The sequence below is a fragment of the Macaca fascicularis genome, chromosome 1 (assembly GCF_037993035.2).
Source record: "Macaca fascicularis isolate 582-1 chromosome 1, T2T-MFA8v1.1".
Lineage (NCBI taxonomy): Eukaryota > Metazoa > Chordata > Mammalia > Primates > Cercopithecidae > Macaca > Macaca fascicularis.
Window position 1 is genome coordinate 62738502 of NC_088375.1, and position 22662 is coordinate 62761163.

General features: G+C 41.7%; 1 protein-coding gene across 50 annotated transcripts in view; it reads left to right on the forward strand.

Moving 5' to 3' along the window:
• Window positions 1-22662, forward strand: part of NFASC (neurofascin) — a 201322-nt gene that overhangs the window by 77530 nt on the left and 101130 nt on the right. For 31 of the 50 annotated variants that reach the window (XM_065540390.1, XM_065540434.1, XM_065540428.1 and 28 more), the window contains exon 2: window positions 14937-15046. The exons of 8 other annotated variants lie outside the window; for them this stretch is intronic. In XM_065540390.1, coding sequence (XP_065396462.1) covers window positions 14937-15046 — 110 coding nt within the window. Of the gene's footprint in view, window positions 1-14898; window positions 15047-19533; window positions 19587-22126; window positions 22301-22662 lie in introns of those variants that run through there. 11 more of the 50 variants (XM_074034079.1, XM_074034116.1, XM_074034099.1 and 8 more) reach the window with 3 other exon arrangements.

Genomic DNA, 22662 nt, shown 5'->3' on the forward strand with positions numbered 1-22662 from the left:
TTGTACCTGTGCAAGAGTGTCTCATGGGTATATATCTAGGAGTAGATTTTCTGAATCAGTTTGTGAATGTTCAACATTAGAGGTAATACAAAACTTTTCCCAAAGTAGTTGCAGTATATAAGAAATATATAAGCAACAGGTAAGAAATCCTTTTCCAACACTTGGTATCATTAGACTTAGTAATGTTTTCCAATTGGATGAGTGTAAATTGGTATCTGATAATGGTCTTCATTTGCATTTCCCAGATCACCAATGTGTTTATTAGCCCTATGTATTCCTCTCTGACTCCTGCCTAGATGTCTGTGGGATTGTTTATCCTCTTATTAATCTGTGAATGTTCTTTATAAAACATTTAAAAATATTTTTATAGTAACCTATCGTGAGGTGTGTGTTTCTCCATTGTCTTCTAGATTTTAACTTAACTTTTCATGTATCTTAAGGCTTTTTTCTTCCAAATGAGGTTTACTGAATTATAAGTTACACAGAACAAAATTCATCTTTGCTAGGTGTGTAGTCCTGTGAATTTTGCCAAACACATAGAGTTATGTAACCACCACCATAAGAAAGATACAGAACATTTCCATCATCCCAGAAAGTTCGCTTGTACCCTTTTTTGGGTTAATTCTCTCCCCTTAATCCCAGCTCTGGATAACCACTCATCTTTATTCTGTCCCTGGGGTTTGCATTTTCTAGAATGTCATATAAATGAGGTCCTACAGTATGTCACCTTTTGAGACTGGCTTCTTTTACCTCATGTATTTGATATGCCTCTAACTTGCTGCGTGTATCAGTAGAACATTGCTTTATATTGCTGTATAGTATTCCATTGTATTGCATACCATGGTTTATTTACTCATCTGTTGACAGACATATGGCTTGTTTCTAGCTTTTGACAATTATAAATAAACTGCTATAAATATTCTCATGTAGATTTTTGTGTGGACATATATGCATATTTTCATTTCTCTGGAGTACATACCAGAAGTAGGAATCCCAGGTCATATGGCAACTGTATGTGTAACTTTTGAAGAAACTGCCAAACTGCTTTCCAAAGTGGATGTGCCATTTTTTATTCTCACCAGCAATGTATGTGAGTTGCAGTGGCTGTACATCCTCACTAGGACTTGGGATTATGAGGGGTTTGTTTGTTTGTTGTTTAGCCATTCTAACATGTGTATAATGGTACCTCATTGTGGTTTTAATTCACATTTCTGCGTTGAGCATCATTTTGTGTTTGTTTGCCATACATATATCATCTTCGATGAAGTGTCTGTTTAGCAAAATGATCTTTTGCTCATTTTTATTAGATTGTTTGTTTCCTTACTATTCCACTGAGAATTTCTAAATATATTATGTAACAAGCCCTTTATCAGGTTATCAAATATTTTCTTTCAATCTGAGGCTTGTGTTTTCACTCTCTCAGCAATGTCTCTCAAACGGCTGTCTTAGACTCCCCCAGTGTGGACTGCCCCTCACTGCCCCCTCACTGTGGGGCAGGCATACATACCTTCAGATGTATGCTCGACCCTGGGTTTCCCAGTGTCACCAACAATCACTCTGGCACCTTGCAAAGATATTGGCTCTCCACATTGCTTACTGTCCTGTTTGGACTGGTCTAATTGATGAGAGTGCTTACATCTGTTTTGAACTTTCCAGAGAGAGTCGTTCAACTCCTTTGCATTTCAAAAAACTTCTCCTCTTGCTAATGGCTTCAGAATGCAGGTCCAGTTATACTGAAATAAGTACCCGTTTTAGCTGAATGTGAGATTCACTTAGCAAAAGAAGTTGTCAAGGAAGGTTAACACATCTCCTTTCTTGGAAATGTCATTATTGGACCCTCATGACACTCTTAGTATTTGGGCAATTTATTCTGAGGAGAAATGGTTTTTAAATATACCTGGGAAAGTGTTTTAGTTTTTAGAATCTATAATACTTGCTAACACATAATGAGAATAAATGTGTGTGTGTGTGTGTGTGTGTGTGTGTGTATGTATGGGTTTTTGTTTTTTTTGTTTGTTTTTGAGACAGAGTCTCACTCTGTCACTACAGCCAGAGTGCAGTGGTGCAACCATGGCTCACTGCAGCCTTGACCACCTGGGCTCAAGTGATTGATTCTCCTGCTTCAGCCTCCCAAGCAGCTGGGACTACAGGCACACACCACTATGCCTGGCAAATTTTTGTATTTTTGGTAGAGACAGTGTTTCACCGTGTTGTCCAGGCTGGTCTCAAGCTCCTAGGTTCTCAATCTGCCCTCTTTGGCCTCCCAAGGTGCTGGAATTATAGGCATGAGCCACCGTGCCCGGTCTGAGACTGTATTTTTACAACATTTTCATCCAGTTTGTATTACTTTATGTGGTAGTAGATTTTTTTTCCTAATTTGTTTTTGCTTTAACTAACATTAAATTGATTCTGCCAAGAGAAAAATATAAGGTATAAAAATTGGAAAAGAAAATATATTATGATTGTTTACAGATTATGTAACTATTTACATGGAATACAAAAAGAATCAACTGAAAAACTATTTTTAATCAAACTTTTTATTTTGAGATTATTATAGATTCACATGCAGTTGTAGCAGATAACACTATACTTTGCCCAGATTCCCCCATTGGTAACATTTTGCAAAACTGTAGTACAATATCACCACCAGGGTATTGACATTATACCATCAGGATCACCAGAAGGCTTTCTCAGGTTGCCCTTTTATGTCCACACCCATTTCCTACTACCACCTCCCCCTTCCTTAAACCCTGGCACCCATTAATCCCTTCTCCATAATGTTATCATTTCTGCTATATAGCTATATCATTTATATCATATATATCATTTCTGCTATAAAAAGTCACACAGTATGTAACTTTTGGGGATTGGCTTTTTTTAATCAGCATAATTCTCTGGAGATTCATCTAAGTTACTGCATATATCAATAGTTTCAATAGTCCATTCCTTCTTATTGCCGAATAGTGTTCCATGGTGTGGCTCTACCACGGTTTGTTTAACCATTCACTCATTGAAAGACACCTGGATTGTTTCTAGTTTTTGCCTATTATGAATAAAGCTGTTATAAACATTTATGTGCAGGTTTTTGTGTGAACATAAGTCTTCATTTTTCTGGGATGAATGCCCAGAGGTATATTTGCTGGGTCATATGACAGTTACATGTTTAGTTATTTAAGAAACTGCCAAACCATATTCTAGACGCTGTACCATTTTACATTTCTACCAGCAACACATGAGTGATCTTATTTCTCCATGTCTGCACCAGCCTTTGGTGTTGTCACTATTTTGTTTTAATTTAGTCATTCCAATAGGTGTGTAGTGATGTCTCACTATTTTTTTCTCATTGTGGTTTTTTTTTTTTTTTTTTTGAGACGGAGTCTCGCTTTGTCGCCCAGGCTGGAGTGTAGTAGCCGGATCTCAGCTCACTGCAAGCTCCGCCTCCCGGGTTCGGGCCATTCTCCTATCTCAGCCTCCTGAGTAGCTGGGACTACAGGCGCCCGCCACCTCGCCCGGCTAGTTTTTTGTATTTTTTAGTAGAGACGGGGTTTCACCGTGTTAGCCAGGATGGTCTCGATCTCCTGACCTAGTGATCCACCCGTCTCGGCCTCCCAAAGTGCTGGGATTACAGGCTTGAGCCACCGCGCCCGGCCTCTCATTGTGGTTTTAATTTGCATTCCCCCAGTGGCTGATGTTGAACTCCTTTTTATTTGCTTATTTGTTGTCTGTATTTCTACTTTGATGAAATGTCTTTTTATGTCTTGTGCCCATGTTCTAGTTGGATTATTTGTGCCTCTACTGCTGAATTTTGAAAGTTCTAGAACTAGTTCTTTGTCATATGTGTGGTTTCTCCCACTTGTCATCTTCTTTCACAGATAAAACCTTAATTTTAATGAAGTTCAGTTTGTCCATAAATTTTTCCTTCTATGAATTATACTTTTGGTGTCAAATTTAAGAATTGTTTGCCTAGCTCCAGATTGCAGCAATTTTCTCCTATTTTTATTGTACAAGTTTTATAGTTTGACATTTTATGTGTAAGTCTGCCATCCAATTTGAGTTTGTCTTTGTATAAGGACTTAGGTTAAGATTCCTTTTTTCTTTATTTTTGCCTAAGGATATCCAATTATTTCAGCATCATTTGTCGAAAAGACTATCTTTTCTCCATTGAATTGCTTTTGCATCTTTATCAAAAATCAGTTGAGTATATGTGTGGTCCATTTTTATTTTTATTATGTTCCATTGATATATGTGTCTCTTCCTTCACCAGTACCATGTAGATTTGGTTACTGTAGCTATATAATGAGTCTTTAAATCAGGTAGACTGATCCTCCTATGTTTTTCCTTCTTTGTTGAATTTGTTTCAGCTATTCTTGTTCCTTCTATTTCCATATAAATTTTAAAATAATTTTGTCTAGCTGTTAAAAATTTTGTTTGGATTTTAATAAGGATTGCATTAAACCATCAATTTGGAGACAATTTGCATCTTTACTGTGTGAAGTCTTCCAGTTTATGAACAAAGTAGGCCTCTCCATTTATGTAGATATTTGATTTCTTTAACCAGTTTTGTGTAGTTTTAGCATACATGTCCTATGCATGTTTTGTTCATTCTATGCCTAAGTATTTTTATAGATTGTAATTTATTTAAAATTTGTTTCCATGTTTGTTATGTGCATATAGAGATAGTTGATTAATTTTTATGTTTGTCTTGTATCTTGCAACTTTGATGTATTCATTTATTAGGTTTAATTTTTTTTTTAGTTTGAGAAGCAAGAGCTTACTCTGTTGCCCAAGCAGGAATGCAGTGGCACCTTCTTTGGCATCTTCTTAGCTCACTGCAGCCTTGAACTCCTGGGCTCAAGGGATCCTTCCACCCCAGACTCCTGAGTAGCTAGAACTTCAGGCGCAAGACACCACATCCAGGCTTGCATCTGGATGTGCCAAGTTGCACCTGCAGTCCTAGCTCCCTTAAAATCTTTTAAAATTTTTTTTGTAGAGAGTGGGTCTTGCTATATTGTCCAGGCTGGTCTTGAACACCTGACCTCAAGCTATCCTCCTACCTCCAGCCTCCCAAAGTGCTGGGATTACAGGTGAGCCACTTTGCCTGGCCTTGTATATTAGTTCCAAGATATATTTTTTTAATCAGTTCTTGGGATTTTCTATGTAGACCATCATATTATCTGCATATAGGGACAGTTTTATTTCCTTTCTGGCCTATATGCATTTTATTTCCTTTTCTTGCCTTATTCTATTGGCTAGAACTTTCAGCACTATGTTGAATAAGTGTGGTGAAAGCAGACATCCTTGCCTTATTTTTAATCTTAGAAAGAAAGCATTTGGTCTTTCCCCATCAAGTATAATGTTACCTGTGTATTTTCTATACATTTAAAAAAAAAATCACACTGAGAAAATGTCTCTTAATCCCCTCTTCTCTGGGTTTTAAAAAAAATGAATGAGTGTTTAAATTTGTCAGATACTTTCTCTGCATTGATTGACATGATTGTGCAATTTTTCTTAATTAGCCTATTAGTATGGTAGATTATGCTGATGGATTTTAGAATATAGAACCAACCTTGCAACCCTGGAATGAACCACAATTGGTCATGGTGTATAATTCTTTTTATTTATCGCTGAATTCTGTTTGCTTATATTTTGTTAAGGACTTTTTTTTAAAAAATGAACGTTAACATTTTAACTTTTTATTAAGAAACGGAGGTCTCAAGATATTGCCCAGGCTGGTCTGGAACCCCTGGCCTAAAGCAATCCTTGTGCCTCAGCCCCCCAAGTAGCTGTGACTACAGGCAGGTACCACCTCACCTGGTCTGTTAAGGATTTTTGTGTCTGTATCTGTGAGAGATTTATTGGTTTATAGTTTCATCTTCTTTTTAAAATTTTGGATGATCTATGTCTGGTTTTGGTATAAGGGTAACACTAACTTCATAAAAGTAATTAGAAAGTGTTTCTCCTCTTCTATAAAAGAGATTTTATTGAATTGGGGTGTTAATTCTTCTTTAATAATTTGGTAGAATTCTCTAGAGAAACCATCTGGCCTGAAGTTTTCCTTTTTTGAATGTTTTTAAATTATTAATTTCATTTTCTTAATTATAAAGCAATTCAGATTAGCTATTACATATTGGGAAATGTGGTAGTTTGTGTTTTTTGAGAACTTGGTTCTTTTCACCTAAGCTTTAAAAGTTCTGTGCGTAGAGTTTTCATGGTAGTTTCACATAGCCCTTTTGTTGTCTGCAGGGGCTATAGTGGCATCCCTCATTCATTCTTGAGAATGATAATTGAATCATTCCTATTTTTTTGTTTTTCGTTTTTGCTAAAGGATTGTCAATTGAATCGATTTTTTCAAAGAAGCAGCTTGTTTCATTGATTTTTTCCTATTGTGTTTGTTCTCTCTTTTATTGATTTCTGCTCTTTATTATTTCCTTCCTTCTGCTTGCTTTTAGGTTTTGGGGTGGGAGGTTGGCTCTTCTTTTACTAGTTTCTCAAGGTGGGACCTTAGATGACTGATTTGAAGTGTTTCCTGTTTTCTAATGTGTGGATTTAGTGCTATAAACTTCATTCTGAGCAGTGCTTTAGCTGTGTCCCTCAGATTTTGATATGTTGTATTCTCATTTTTGTTCAGTTCAATGTACTTTTTATTTTAATTGAAACTTTCTCTTTGAATTATGGGTTATTTAGAAATCACATTCAAGCCAGGCATGGTGGTTCATGCCTGTGATCCCAGCTACTCAGGTATCTGAGGCAGGCAGATTAGCTGAGGCCAAGAATTCAAGACCAGCCTGGGCAACATAGCAAGACCCCATCTCTAAAACTATAAATAAGAATAAATTCGTTGATGTGGTGGCATGCACCTGTAGTCCCAGCTGCTCAGGAGGCTGAGGCGGGAGGACTTTTTGAGCCCTGGGATTCGATGCAGCAGTGAGCTATGTTCACGCCACTGCACTCCAGCCTGAGTGACAGAGCAAGGCTCCATCTGTAAAAATTAAAATTAAAATAAAAAAAAAAACCTGTGGTCTAGGTACAAAGGCTCATGCCTATAATCCCAACACTTTGAGAGGCTGAGGTAGGAGGATCACTTGAGCCCAGGAGTTTGAGACCAGCCTAGGAAACATAGTCTAGAGACCCTGCCTCTAAAATAATAATAATAATTTAAAAATTAGCTGAGCATGGTGGCATGTGCCTATAATCTCAGCCACTGGGGAGGCTGAGATGGAAGGGTCACTTAGGCCCTGGAGATTGAGGCTGCAGTACGCTATCATCATGCTACTGCACTCCAGCCTGAATGACAGAGCAAGACCCTGTCTCAAAAATGTTTATTTAAATTTAAAAATAGAAAAATAACTTTCAGTATGGTAGGATTCAAAATTAGTATGCAATAATTATTTAAAATAGCTTAATGAGCGATCAAATGCATAGTAATAAACATAACAAAAATGTTCATAATTTGTACAATAAAATTTTTAAATGAAAAGCAAAGAAAATTTGAACAAATTAAAATTCATATCACATTCTTAGAGTCAACATCATAAATGTCAATTCTAAGTTAATTTATAATTTTAATATGACTCCAATAAAAACATCATTTGATTTTCTTTAAGAGAGGAAAAGTCTGATTCTAGAGAAATCTGTGAAAAAATTGACAAGCAAGAGTAAACAGAAAAATTTTTTAAAGACTATAAACTCAATTATAAAACTACAGTAATTAATATGGTGTGATACCCGCACATGAAGGGATAAACAGATGAGTGGAAGATAAAGTCCAGAAATAGACCCAAACACATAGGAGAATTTAGTACTGTGTATGATTGAAGATGACATTTCAAACCATAGAATAAAAGGTAAATTTTTAAATAAATGAGGTTAGGATCATCACCATCTAATATACAGTTAGATCCCTTCTTCACATGATTTCAAAGTAAGTTCTAGATGGATTAAGATTGAAGCACAGTTACCAGCCTGGGCAACATGGTGACACCCTGTCTTTACAAAAAATTAAAAAATTAGCCATGTATGCACCTTTGGGCCCAGTGCTTGTGGTCCCAGCTACTTGGGAGGCTGAGATGGGAGGTGGGAGGATCACTTGAGCCTGGGAGGTCAAGGAGGTTAAGGCTGCAGTGAGTCATGATCATGCCACTACACTCCAGCCTGGGCAACAGAGCAAGACCCTGTCTCCAATAAAAAAGAAAAAAGAAAACAATTAAACCATAGAAATGTTAAATAAAAACATGGAAACGTAAAAATAATCTTGAAAAAAAGAAGGTGTAAATATGACACAAAATATAGTGAAATAGAAAAGATCCAATCAACTATGAAAAAAAATTTCATGCATAATAAAAACACCACAAATAAAGTCAGGATAAAAATAATGATGTGGTCAATTTGCAGCCCCTCTTATAGGGAAGGCATTTCCTAATAAAAGTTCCTTCAAACTGATGAGAATCAACCAACTGCCCAGTAGAGAAATGGGCAAATAATAGGAATATTGAAATTGATATGGTTTGGCAGTGTCTCCACCCAAATCTCATCTTGAATTGTAGTTCCTATAATCCCCACATGTGGTGGGAGGGACCTGGTGGGAGGTAATTGAATCATGGGGGCAGTTTCCTCCATGCTATTCTCATGATGATAAGTTCTCACAAGATCTGATGGTTTTATAAGGGGCTTCTGCCTTCACTCAGCTCTCATTCTTGTCTCTCCTGCCACCATGTGAAGAAGGACATGTTTGCTTGCTTCCCTTTCCACCATGATTGTAAGTTTCCAAGGCATCCCCAGCCATGCTGAACTGTGAATCAATTAAACGTCTTTCCTTTATAAATTACCCAGTCTTGGGCAGTTCTTTATGGCAGTGTGAGAATGGACTAATACAGTAAAATAAAAATACTCAATCTTACTCATAGTAAGAAAACCACAAAGGCGATACCAATTTCTGTGTGTCAGATTGTCAGAGATCAAAAAGATTAACAACACAACATATTGGAGAAGGAATGGGAAACAGGAACTCTCATACATTGCTGGTGGTAGTGTAAACTGTCACTACATTCATGGAGAGCAACTTGACCGCAATATCTTTGGATAAATTATTATCCAATAATTTATTTGAAAAACGGTCTTGCAAATATAAGAATCACATTTACCCAAAGATACGTATTGCGGCAATTTTCCATATGGAATGATTACAAGCAACCTAAATGCCTATTGGTAAATAAATTATGATATGTTTATACAGTGGAATACCACGGAGCTGTTAAAATAACAAGGTAGGCCGGGCACAGTGGCTCACACCTGTAATCCTAGCACTTTGGGAGGCCGAGATGGGTGGATCATGAGGTCAGGAGATCGAGACCATCCTGGCTAACATGGTGAAACCCCATCTCTACTAAAAATACAAAAAAAATTAGCCAGGCATGGTGGCGGGCACCTGTAGTCCCAGCTACTCGGGAGACTGAGGCAGGAGAATGGGTGTGAACCTGGGAGCCGGAGCTTGCGGTGAGCCAAGATAGCACCACTGCACTCCAGCCTGGGCAACAGAGCGAGACTCTGTCTCAAATAAATAATAATAAATAATAGTAATAATAATAAGGCAGTTTTATATGAACAAATATAGAAAAATATGTAAGATATTTGTTAATGGCAAAAAGCAAGGTAGGGGAAAATATATATAGTATGCTAGAATTGTTAAAAATACATGTATATGTATATGTGTCTGCATTGACTCTCTGGGAGAGTACACAAGAAACTAGTAAATGTGATTGGCCAGGGACAGGGGATGAATGGAGCTTGGGAAGCTGTGGGACAGGGTTGAGAGGAGGATGTTCTAGGCTCATCTCAAAAGTATACTGTATATACTTTTGTATCATTTGAGTTTCATATCATGTGCAGGGATTAGCTATTAAAAAAGTAAATAAAATAATTTTTTAAATGTTTAAGTAAGAATCCCGAGAGACAGAGACAGAATGATCTTTGTGCCCTGAGCACAGACTAAATATTCATGGGGTAGAGGCACATGAACCACGAGTCAGGAGAATTTTGATTGTGTGCTTCTTTAGAAATATGCCCTTATGGAATTATGGAATTCCAAGATGAGAAAGTATAAGAGATCCCCGGACCAGCTTATCCTTTGTGGCAGAGGGAAGGACAGTCTGAGAATAAACATTTGCTAAGGAAAGATCTGTAAAGAATCCCCAGACATACATTAAGATATGAATGCTGAAAGAGAGAAGTGTTGGAGCTGGTTAGCAACCCCAGACACTCCCTGTCATCAGTCCAACATGCTGGATCCTGCCTTTGTTGCTGGTGAGTGTCTTCCACACCTACTCTCCTCGCTTCCAGCCCAGACCTCATTCAGAGGAATCCAGCAGGTGTCTGCAGTGTGGCTGCTTCATCTGACCTTCTGGAATCTAGGGACAGTGCACAAGGGCCTAGCAAACTGACCGTGGTCTCTGCCTTGCTGTGACCCAGAGCTGCTCTTCTTGCAGGCTGCAGGATATCAGGTACCTTCTTGGTCCCTAGTCCTCCCTGGAGTATCAGGTATCCTTCCTGGAACCTTCCTATGCCTGAGTCAGAGGGACAGTCTATTTCCTGGATTCTAAGTTTCACTTTTAACCAACCCTAAAGTCCTATGACTGATGATTAAAGCAATGGTGGTAATTGCAATTTCATTCATCTTTAAGGATTATCTGTCTATCTGTCTATATATCTGTCGATCTATCCTCAAATCACAGCCCTCATTTGATCTCCACAGTAATCCTATAGGTAGATCTGATCTCTAATTTTTAAATGGCAATAAAATATTTGTATGGAGATTTTGTTTTCTGAGTACTCTCCTCTATCTCATTGCGGTCCCTGACACTCTCATATAGGTAAGGAAGGTTTTATTAACCCAGATATATCAATGAGGGTATTGGAGCGGCAACTGTGGAATAGTGGGCCTTTGAGATAAGAACATGTGGGTTTGACTTACATGAATTCTTTTTCGGTTTTTTGTTTGTTTGTTTGTTTGTTTTTGTTTGTTTGTTTTTTTTGTAGAAACAAGATTTTGCCATATTGTCCAGGCTGGTCTTGAACCCCTGGGCTCAAGCCATCCACCTGTCTCAGCCTCCCAAGGTGCTGGGATTACAGGCATGAGTCACTGTGCCCAGCATCACATGGATTCTTTACACCTATTTCCTCAGGTGTAAACTGGAGATAATAATATCCATATCAGGCTGGGCATGGTGGCACATGCCTATAATCCCAGTACTTGGAAGCCAAGGTAGGAGAATTGCTTGAGCTCAGTTCAAATCCAACCTGGGCAACATAGTGAGACCTGACCTCTACAAAAAATAAACAAAATTAGCCAAGTGTGGTGACACATACCTATGGGCCCAGCTACTTGGGAGGCTGAAGTGGGAGGATCACTGAAGTCCCGGAGGTCAAGGCCGCAGTGAGCTGTGATCGTGCCACTGTACTCCAGCCTGAGTGTCAGAGCAAGGCCTCATCTCTAAAATAATAATAATATCAATATCATGTGATACTGGATTACTGTTAGGATTGAATGTCTATAATGTCTGTCATTCAGAAGAGTTCCAAGAATTAACATTCCAATGACTTCCTATTTCTTGACCTGTTCTATCACTTAAAATATTTTTTACTTTGAAAATGTTTTATGGAAGAGGAGAGAATAATATAATGAAACTTATGTATCCATCATCCTTGTCAATAATTATCAATATAAGGTCAATCTTGTTTCAGCTATGCCCCTACCCACTTCCCCCTTTCTTTTGTTAAAGAGTTTTCAAAATAGCGAGGCATTTCCCTGACATCCTTCAAATGTGACTAATGGCTTATTTAGGATTATTTAAAAATATTATTAGGAATTCGTAGATTTAAACATATTTGTTATATTTCTCCCTGTTGCAGTTATTATCTTTATTGATGCTCAACTTGACCAGGGAAACCTCATTCTTCTTGGTTTCTGAGTCCTTCTGACATGACTCTCGTAGTCTTCGACACTCTGTTTGCTTTTTTGGTATGACAGGATGTTCTAAGCTTATCTTGTATGTTTGTGACATCAAATTTGGAGTCAGTCATTTCTCCAAGGAGGCCCAACTCCTCCTCGGGGAATGGTATTTAGAATTTATAATCTGATTGCTAGAGGTGCTCATTCCTACTAGGATGGTCATTGTTTCTAGGCCTTACAGTGAACAGAGCTAGGAAATGTGCATGCACACATGTGTGTGTGATTAACCTAAAACATTTGAAGGACATACTGATACTCCCAGTTCACAGCCAAGACTACAGAATTTGTACCCAATCTCATCAATCTTACTTTTGTATCTCCTTTCAACCAGCAAATCTTGTTTCCAAGCAAGATCAACAGTAGCACTCATTTGATTTATTCACAATGAACATATAAAAGTCTCACAGTAATAATATTATAGTACCATCAATAATATGATTATTGAAAACAGTTTAGGATTTCTTGTGGGACATAGGGCAGTTCTTTTTATCTTTGTGGTACATCCATCTAAGGCAAGCTTGTCCAGCCCACAGGCCACATGCAGTCCAGGATGGCTTTGAATGTAGCTCAATACAAATTCATACACTTTCTCAAAACATGAGTTTTTTTGCAATTTACTTTAACTCCTTTTAGTGTTAATGTATTCTATATGTGGCCCAAGACAATTCTTTTTCCAGGGTGGCACAGGGAAGCCAAAAGATTGGACACCACTGATAAGGATACACAGTCAAATTACTAGTGTTTTAATCTATGTGTAGTATGCCAACCAACTGGACTCAAAGGTTCATTTGTTTCATTTTATATTCATTTTTACATAATTCTTTGAAACTTTTTTTTTTTGACATAAGGTCTTGCTCTGTCACCCAGACTGGAGTACAGTGGTGCGATCTTAGCTCACTGCAACCCCCGCCTCCCAGGTTCAAGCGATTCTCATGCCTCAGCCTCCTGAGCAGCTGGGATTACAGGTGCCCACCATGATACCCGGCTAATTTTTGTATTTTTAGTAAGGACAGGGTTTCACCATGTTGGTCAGGCTGGTCTTGAACTCCTGACCTCAAGTGATCCACCAACCTTGACCTCCCAAAGTGCTGGGATTACAGGCATGAGCCACCGTGCCCGACCTCTTTGAAATTTTTTAATTATGTTTTGTAATTATGTCAAATAATTACATAGTCCAAAGCAAATCCATGTAACAAGGTCTATTCACAGTCCAGCTTCTCTGTCTGTCCCCTGCACTTCATGTCTCCCTCTCTCTGTAGGGTGTTTTTTTGTTTTTGTTTTTGTTTGTGTTTGTGTGTGTGTTTTGTTTTTTTGTTTGTTTTGTTTTGTTTTTGTTTTTTGAGACAGAGTCTCGCTCTGTTGCCCAGGCTGGAGTGCAATGCGTGATCTTGGCACACTGTAACCTCTGCCACCCGAATTCAAGCAATTTTCATGCCTCAGCCTCCCAAGTAGCTGGGATTACAGGTGTGAGCCACCACACCTGGCTAATTTTTTGTATTTTAGTGGAGACGGAGTTTCACCATGTTGCCCAGGGTGGTCTCAAACTCCTGAGCTCAGGAAATCGCCTGCCTCAGCCTCCCAAAGTGCTGGGATTACAGGCGTGAGCCACTGCGCCTGGCCCCTGTAGGTCTTTTAAAATGCATTTTGTGCTTCATCATTTTATTGCCTTTTTAAAAAAATATAAGCAAATGCATATATATTTTTGCATTCCTCCTCTCTTTCCTAAATAAATGGTAGCATATTAAACATTATTTTCTATCATGTGTTTTTCACTTAATGAGAACCTTGGAGATTATGGGCATATAGGATATATTTTGAATAGATTCCTGGAATTGGGATTTTGGGTCAGAGTAAATGCATACTTATTTAGATCGCTATTGGCACATTCACCTCTAGAAGGGTGGATTACACCATTTCCTGCAGACAATTTTTTGGTGAGGGAGATGGAGTCTCACTCTGTTGCCCAGGCTGGAGTGCAGTTGCACGATCTTGGCTCACTACAACCGCTGCCTCCCGGGTTCAAGTCATTCTCCTGCCTCCGCCTCCCAAGTAGCTGGGACTACAGGTGTGCCTGGCTAATTTTTGTATTTTTAGTAGGCACAGGGTTTCACCATGTTGGCCATGCTGATTTCGAACTCCTGACCTTAAGTGGTCTGCCCTCCTCGGCCTCCCAAAGTGCTGGGATTACAGGTGTGAGCCAACATGCCCAGCCTCATGCAGATACATTTTAATGTTATAACAAATGTCTCAATGGAATATGTTATCACTACCTAGAAAGGTTATACGATTGTTCAGAACTGGACTTGAACCCCACTAACTAATGATCTGATCCACTCTGCCATGCCTTCTCCCCATGTTACAGTTTAAGAAATTGAATCACACATAGAGAAGTGTCCTACTCTAAATGACAAAACAAGCTAGGATTTAAAATTCGCATCTCCTGACCTTAAAATTGGATCCCCTTTCAATATGTTATGGATTTATTTATGGTGAACTTGGTTTGCTTATCTGTAGACAGGGAAGAAAAACATAGTTCTCCTAGGAAGCTAAAACATTAAGGAGATGATTATGGGTAAATTCTCCCCTGGTGTAGGAGAGATTCTTCGAGATACGGCTGGACTTCTTGGGGTGAATAGGGAATCAGCAATTAGACTGTGGTGTCAGGGCACTAAGAAATGATCTTACAGATGAGAGAGACAATCACCCTTGCAGGATCAGTTCTTTTTTTTTTTTTTTTCCAGAGTGCTTTGAACTTCTTTGAACAAAGATGGTGTTATGCTGTGCAAAACTTTACAAATGGATGTGGGCAAAGATGTAATTTCCCCAGTGAATGAGCAAGCTGAAAACCACAAAGCCTTTTTTTTTTTTTTTTTTTTCCTTTTTTCCTTTCTTAGAGTAACCCCGGGGTTCTCCTTTGTGCTTGCTTGAGACGGGTTGATTGACTTATGCGCAGTTTGGGACGCTGGAGTTTACCTTCCCTCTGCAGCCTGGAACGGAGCCTCCTCTGGTGTTGCAAGGAGGAGGCTGAATGAGGCAGAGAGGGTAAGTAGGACTTGGGCCTGGGGTATGTGTCATTGGAGGGATGAGAGTGAGGGGACATTGTTGCCTCCTGCCCCTTGTCTTTGATAAGGGCCCAGGAATCTTCTGAGAGGCATCTCCTTTTTTCTCCCCAGAGATAGAAGCCCTGAGTTGCCCCAGAACTGCATGCCAAGGTTCTCCTTGCAAGGAGGCTGGTAAGGGTAGTGTTTAAGCCTTCCCTGGCAGGGACAGTCAGCCAACATTAGTGCTGGCATTGTCCCAGTGTCCACCTAATTGAAAAATTGGGAAACGACTTTGTTGGTGGCCCATACCCTACTTAGCCTGGGCCTCCACCACCTGGGAGCTCCTGAGTGACAGCCCTGGCATATGGGAGACAGTCCGAGAACCCCTGCCCTGGGCAGGGCATTGGGCCCAGGCAAATGGACAGTTGTCCAGGCGCAGTAAGCAGCTGAGGCCCACAGCACTAAGTCATGCCGTGTGCCCAGGGTCTGCCTTGTTCCATTCTGGGTTAGATTTTGCTGCTACTCCCAACAACTCCTGTTTTACTCTCAGGTCCCAGTAGCAGGGGAGGACACATGACAACTGAGGGCTGGAATTTTAACAGAGCAGTAATGGGCAATAGTGACAGACTGGCCTCCTGGAGGCTGCTGGGCTAGGAGGGTTGGGCTGGAGGCTTGAGCAGGGCAAGATTTCCTTATTCTTTGAGTTTGGGCATCTCTACCTCATCGAAGGTGTCTTTCTCACTCCACCTCCCTCTCTTGGAGTCTTTTGTCCTCCCAGAAAGAGTTGAGACTTGGCGGGAGGGGCATGGAGAGGGTTGAAAAGTGGAAGCTGAGAGTGCTGATGACATGGACTTGGGATCCAGACACATCTTCTGAAATTCCAGATCCACTTGCTTTGTGACCTTGGGAATGCTGAACCCCTCTAGACCTCCGTTTCCTAGTTCATACAATGGGGATAATAACCAACATTTTGTGTAAAGATTAAAGAGTAAATATATAAACAGATAGAGAGCCTGCAGAGTGCTTGGCACGTGGTGTTTAATCAATGAGGGTTATTATTTCTCATGTCAGTGGCAATTCAGATATACTTGTTTTATCAAGGTAGTTTCTTAGGTGGGCCCTTTTAGGGCTACCACTTATCTCAGAACAGTGTCAGGTTTCAGAGCCCACCTGGGAAATTCATCTGACTTAGGGCTTTTTCCCCCTGTCATTGTTACTAAACCTTGAACTTGAACATACTGACTTAGTGTGTGTTTGGCAGGGGCGGCGGGGGTGGGGTGTGGCATGCCATTCTTTTACTGCACGTGAAGGAGTGTGATTGCAAAAGCGGTGCACTCGTTTATTTAAATGGTACGAAGTATATATGAAACTGGACGGAGTTAGTGCAGCTCTGTGTCACCATGCCCCCGCTCTTGGCACTTTCCCATGCACCCTCCCCACTCTCCATCCCTGTCCCTCCACAGCTCTCTCGAAACATTCACTCTAGGTAGCCTGACCAGATCCCCACCTAAGGAACCCGGGGGGGCTGCCTTCTCTGATGACAGCAGCCCTACCATGTGACAGCAGACATGGCTGCCACAGAGTCATGCCCTGCCACCTCCTGCCTGACCAGAATAACTTCATTCTGGCTTGTGCTTCTGGACACCACCAGTCTAACCAGCAAAATCGAATATCAGTTCTGAGCTTAATCCTTTTAATAGTGTTTCCATTTACATTAATTGTATCATTTGACTGTCAACACGATTCAGTGATATGAGCAAGGCTGCTGTCATCGTTCCCATTTGATTGATGAATAAACTAAGGCTCTCTGAGAAGTCATTTCCCCCAAGGTTTCGCAAAACTAATTAGCAAAAGAGCCCCTACTGGACTTGGATGCCCTGAATTGTAGACTGTTTTTCTCGCTGTGACGTCACACTGCCTCCTCCAGTCTGAAGCACCCACAAATCATGAAGGAGGAGTACCTAAGGACCTTCAGACACACAGAGGAACCTTAAAAAAGAAATAAGAAAGACTGCAGAGACTCCTTGCCAGCAGGACATATGGCTGTTGAGGGTACAGTAAGTTCTGGGAGAAGGGAAGCCGACCCAGGCTTCTGTAGATGATGATAACAGTCGTCATTATAGTAATCAGCATCTCAGCACTCCCCGTGCACCAGGCACTGTGCCCTGCACTCCATCCTCCCACAGCGGCCCCATGAAGTAGGGCCCATTATTACCCGTGTTTTACTGATGGCAGAATAAAAGTACACAGAGGTTAAGGAACTTGCCCAAAGCCCAAAGGGCCGGGATTCAAATCCTGTGGTCCAACTCTGGCACCTGTGTGGCAACCATTTGGGTTTGGGGCTGGCTGTGTATTTAGGGTGGCTCATTCCAAGATTCACTGGAAACAACGCACAGTTGTTTCTGTGCAAGTGTTCCCTGGGGCTCCAGGTGTGAGCTTGGAAACCGCCTAAGGAGGAAGCCCTCCGTTTTTCTGCGTCTTCTCCCTTTGTTGGAAACCACTGCCATATGGAGCTGCCCCAGGCGTCTGCTCCTGAGCCGCCCCTCCCTCTTCCTCCCACTCCTGCATGCAGCACCCTCCACGCTCAGGCCTCCAGGCTTCATCTCTCCCCTTCCCTCCTGCCACCCGCAGTACGTCCACTCCTTGTCACCTCCCATCACAGGAAGCAGACACTGGCCCTCCGATGCAAGGCAGAGAAACCACTGAGCTTCCCCAGGCCTTCAATTTCCCAAACAGGTCTATTTGGTTAATTGCACTCACACTCCTAAGTCCCTCTGCCTGTGAGAGGGAAGCTGGGCTTCCTCTCTCCAGAAACATTGACACAGGCCCCCTCGGACAGCATGGGCCCAGGACACACAGCTGTGGATCACTGAGGGTGGGGCCATGGAGCTTCATTAGGAACTGTCTTGCCCACCTGCTGCCCCCAAACTGATTCCAGGCACCTGAGGCAGTCCCCGTGCTTAGCCCCATTTTCCTATGGGCACCGAGACCTGCAGGGTGAATGTGGGGGACATGAGTGAAAGCTACTGCCCTAACAGCTTGTGCTGTTTACTCCCTTCTGCTGCAGTGATGCAATCACGTCTAGACCCCTCTCAGCCTTTCCTGCTACCTCGCTAAGCCCACCTTTCCACCAGAGGCTGGACTGTGAGGTTTGAAACAGCATGTCACCTGTGAGTTTCTAATAAGAGGACCATATGCTCTAGCAAAGGGAGACCCTTCCAAGGGCATAAGACACCAAGGTTTCCTCCACACCACTGGAGCTAAGAGTCTTTGGCATAAGCACTTGTAGCCGCCAGCGCTTTGCAACCAGACTTCTAGACAAATGGTGTATCTTATAACTCAGGAAAATCCTCATTCTGTCTGCTGCCTTCCCCTTTTTGCTCCCACCTCCCCTCCCCCATGCCTCCTGTATTTTCACATCTCCTCCAGCCTGTAGAAGCCTGCCAGGATAGCAGTTGGATCCAGACTGATGTCTGTATGGGATGTAAATGCAGAAGGCTGCAGGGAGGGAGGGAAGGAACAGGTGCTGCTCCCTCCTGCTGTCTTAGTTCTTTCCTCCCTATGCTCCCGCTTATCACATCAGACAGGAATTTTAAAAATGCAACCGGGGATGTGCTATCCTTGGAATATCAGCAGCTAAACCAATATTGGCAGCCGAATGGATGTCACTTCAGAAGACCCAGCTCCCTCTCTGGGGCTGACTCCAGCTGTTTGGTTGATGTCAGAGCTTGTGGGACATTGGTGGAAGAAGCTGGTGTGGAGTGCTTTGCTTGTAGAAACCATGGCAAAGGCAGGAGAGAGGGGAGCCCAGAGGGGATTTGGCTGGCCTGGGATTTTATAGGAGCCTCCCTTTCTCTCTGGTCTAAAGTAGACTGCCTGTGCAGATAACCATCTGTTGGCTCTAAGAGTAAACAATAATTCCTTAGGTATAGAGCTAGGGTATGGTGTCTGCACAGGCATCGTCTACACTATAGATCTACAAAGTAGATGTGAAACCCCTTCTTGTCCAAAGCCTTATCACAAATCAGTATACCAGCTATAACCTGGGGGAGAGGAGAAAGAACCAATTGTTTATTTTGTTTGCTTTGTTTTGTTTTGAGATGGAGTTTTGCTCTGTCACCCAGGCTGGAGTGCAATGGTGTAATCTTGGCTCCTTGCAACCTTCACCTCCCAGGTTCAAGTGAGTCTCCAGCCTCAGCCTCCCGTGTAGCTGGGATTACAGGTGCCCGCCACTATAGCTGGCTAATTTTTGTATTTTTAGTAGAGACAGGGTTTTGCTGTGTTGGCCAGGCTGGTCTTGAACTCCTGACCTCATGATCTACCTGCCTCAGCCTCCCAAAGTGCTGGGATTACAGGCGAAGAAAGGACCAATAGTTTTTGAATGCCAACTATGTGCCAGGCCTTGGATTAGATGCTATTTATGTACATCATTTAGGAATTGTCACAGCAACCTTGTAATAAATAAGTGCATTTATCTCACTTTTAAAGGCAAGAAAACAGACTCAGAGACAGAGAATAAACCGCGGAAGACCATGTAGCAGGTAAATGGCCAGGTGGGATGGAAACTCAGGTGTGTGTGGCTGCAAGTCACATGTGCCAGCTGGATTAAACACGCTTCCTTATGACACTAAATCTCTGCATCTTGTCTGGTATGTTTCCCCTGGTCTGCATGGCTTCCTAGCTAGTTTGTCATTCACCAGTTTATTAAGCCCAGCCCTGTTCTGCTTTGAGTTAATACTCGCTTCTGTGATGGGTCAAAGAAAGAGTAAAAGACTCTTCCTTTGCCCTCAAGAAGCTCGTAATCTGGTGAAGGGACTGAAAGTCAGTTCTCTTTTCCCCAACCCAAGTTTCTTCTGCTGTAGTCTTGCCCCTCTTTTTTCACCTGCTCGAGCTCAGCCTATGGTTTTCAAATGGCTTTAGGACTACGGTCTGTTGAAACTAGGCTTGCAATCTGCCCAGTAGAGGACAGAATAAGCAGCTTGATTTGAGTGATGTCATGAGCAGATGTGTCCAGATGGTGGGTCCTCAGATGGACAACGGTCTGGATTTCAAATGGACACCCCACTCAGGGAGCCTGGCAGGGCCCAGGGTGAGGAAGCTGGGTTTGGAAATAGTGATGGCTGGTGGGGTTGCACAGATACCTCTTGGGAAAGCTGCTCAGGGAGGGAGAGGTTTCTGGCCATTCTAGAGCCTCCTTCCTTTTGTACAGCAATTTATTATTTACTATGGAGATAGAGACCGACCAGACAGTTTGTGACTTGCTCAAGGTGACATGCAAGACCTTAGCCCTAGGTCTTTTTTTTTTAAATTAACTATTCTTCAGTGTATTAAAATTACAAATCCCCAAACCTAATTACTCCTTAAACTTTTTACTTCAATCAACAAGTTTTACAGTTTTCTTCATGAATCTTACAGATTTTAGCAATCACTTGTTTGGTTTCATCAATAAACTTAGTTAATTTAATTCCTTTGAACATTTGAAACTGTATGTATAAATTTATCCATTTTCCTTTTCAAAGTATCATAGTTTTTTTTTCTAACAAAGCCTTCCAAGTCCTTATGTAATTCTTTTTTCATATATATGTATATATGTGTGTATATATGTATATTATGTGTGTATATATGTGTATATATGCGTATATATGTATATATGTATGTGTGTATATATGTGTATATATATATTTTTTTCTTTTTTTTGAGAGCGGGTCTCACTCTGTTGTTCAGGCTGGAGTGCAATGGCACAATCTCAGCCCACTGCAGCCTCAGCTTCCTGGGCTCAAGTGATCCTCCCGCCTCAGCCTCCTGAGTAGCTGGGACCACAGCCACACACCACCATGCCCGGCTAATTTTTGTATATTTTGTAGAGGTGAAGTTTTGCCTTGTTGCCCAGGCTGGTCTTGAACTCCTAGACTCGATCAATCCACCCACCTCCACTTCCTAAAGTGCTAGGATTATTACAGGCTTGAGCCACAGTGCCTTGCCTTATTACTATTTTTAAATGACAGCTTTATTGAGAGACAATTCATGTTATAATATTTACGAGCCACAGTGCCTTGCCTTATTACTATTTTTAAATGACAGCTTTATTGAGAGACAATTCATGTTATAATATTTACTATATAAATTAAAGAATTCAGGCTGGGCACAGTGGCTCACACCTGTAATCCCAGCACTTTGGGAGGCTGAGACGGGTGGATCACTTGAGGTCAGGAGTTCAAGACCAGCCTGGTCAACATGGTGAAACCCTATCTCTACTAAAAATACAAAAATTAGCTGGGCATGGCAGCGGGTGCCTGTATTCCCAGCTACTCGGGAGGCTGAGGCAGGAGAATCACTTGAGCCCTGGAGGCAGGGTTACAGTGAGCCAAGATGGCACCACTGTACTCTGGCCTGGACGACAGAGGGAGACTCCATCTCAAAAATAAATAAATAAATAAATCGATAGATAGATAGATAGATAGATAGATAGATAGATAGATAGATAGATAGAATTCAGTGATTTCTAGTGCCCATAGACTTGGGCAACCATCATCACAATGGATTTTAGGACATTTTTATCACCACTCCCAGCCCCCGCCCCCGCAAGAATCTATGCCATTGTTAGTCACTCCTCTCCCCACCTCCATCCCCAGCCCTAGGCAACCACTAGTCTGTTTTCTAGAGATTTGCCTATTCTGGACATTTCCTATAAATGGAATCATACAATATGTGGTCTTTGTGTCTGGCTTCTTTTCCTTAGCAAGGTGTTTTGAGAGTTCGCCACATCAGTACTTCATTTCTTTTTACGGCTGAGTGATATTCCTCTGTATGGATATACTGCATTTTGCTTATTCATCTGACGGAATTACTGGGTCATACGGTAGCTCTGTGTTTGACCTTTTGAAGAGCCCTAGACCTTCCAATGCTAATTCCAAGGCCCCTTTCTGGACTTCTACCTTCAGCTGCTTACTCCCTCCCACCTGGGTCCCTCCTCCTTATCCTTTCCAAATCTTGGGTCCCCGCCCTTAGGGACCTGTCACACAAGATTATCATGCCCCACCTCACCATCCCCCTCCCTCTGACCACTCTTCTTTAATGACAGAGCCCCTGGAGACAGCTGCCACCTGACGCCTTGATACCCCACGCCTTCTCCCCCCACTTGGAGCCGGGAGGGTGTCGGGGAACTTCACAAGCCTCTCCCTCCAGCTGTGAAGAAGGATGTGTGTCTAATTGCTGTGAAAACTTCCTCCCTGAGGGGAGCAGACAGGGAGCCAAGGCAAGTGAGAAGCTGGCTTCTTGAATTGTAGAGAGGTGGGGCTCTTCTCCGTGGTGGTGGAGTCAGAATTCCTCCCCAGAGGAGGGAGTTGGCATCTTGCTTTTCAGTGGGTGGAGGCAGGCAATATACCCCAGCAGTAACACCTTAACTTTTGTTTTCTTTACATCCTGTTTTACCTGCTAATCTTTCTATGGCAGGAGGCTGGTCAGGCTGTCAGTGACTAGCAGGGCCAGGGAGTAGGGCCTGAATACATCCACTCACAGACAACCACAAATCTTATTGAAGCCAGCCCTTCACAGGGTGTTGGGTCAGCTAATCAGGAGAGTATGCTGACTAAATTTGAGCACCTTTTCCATTTCATG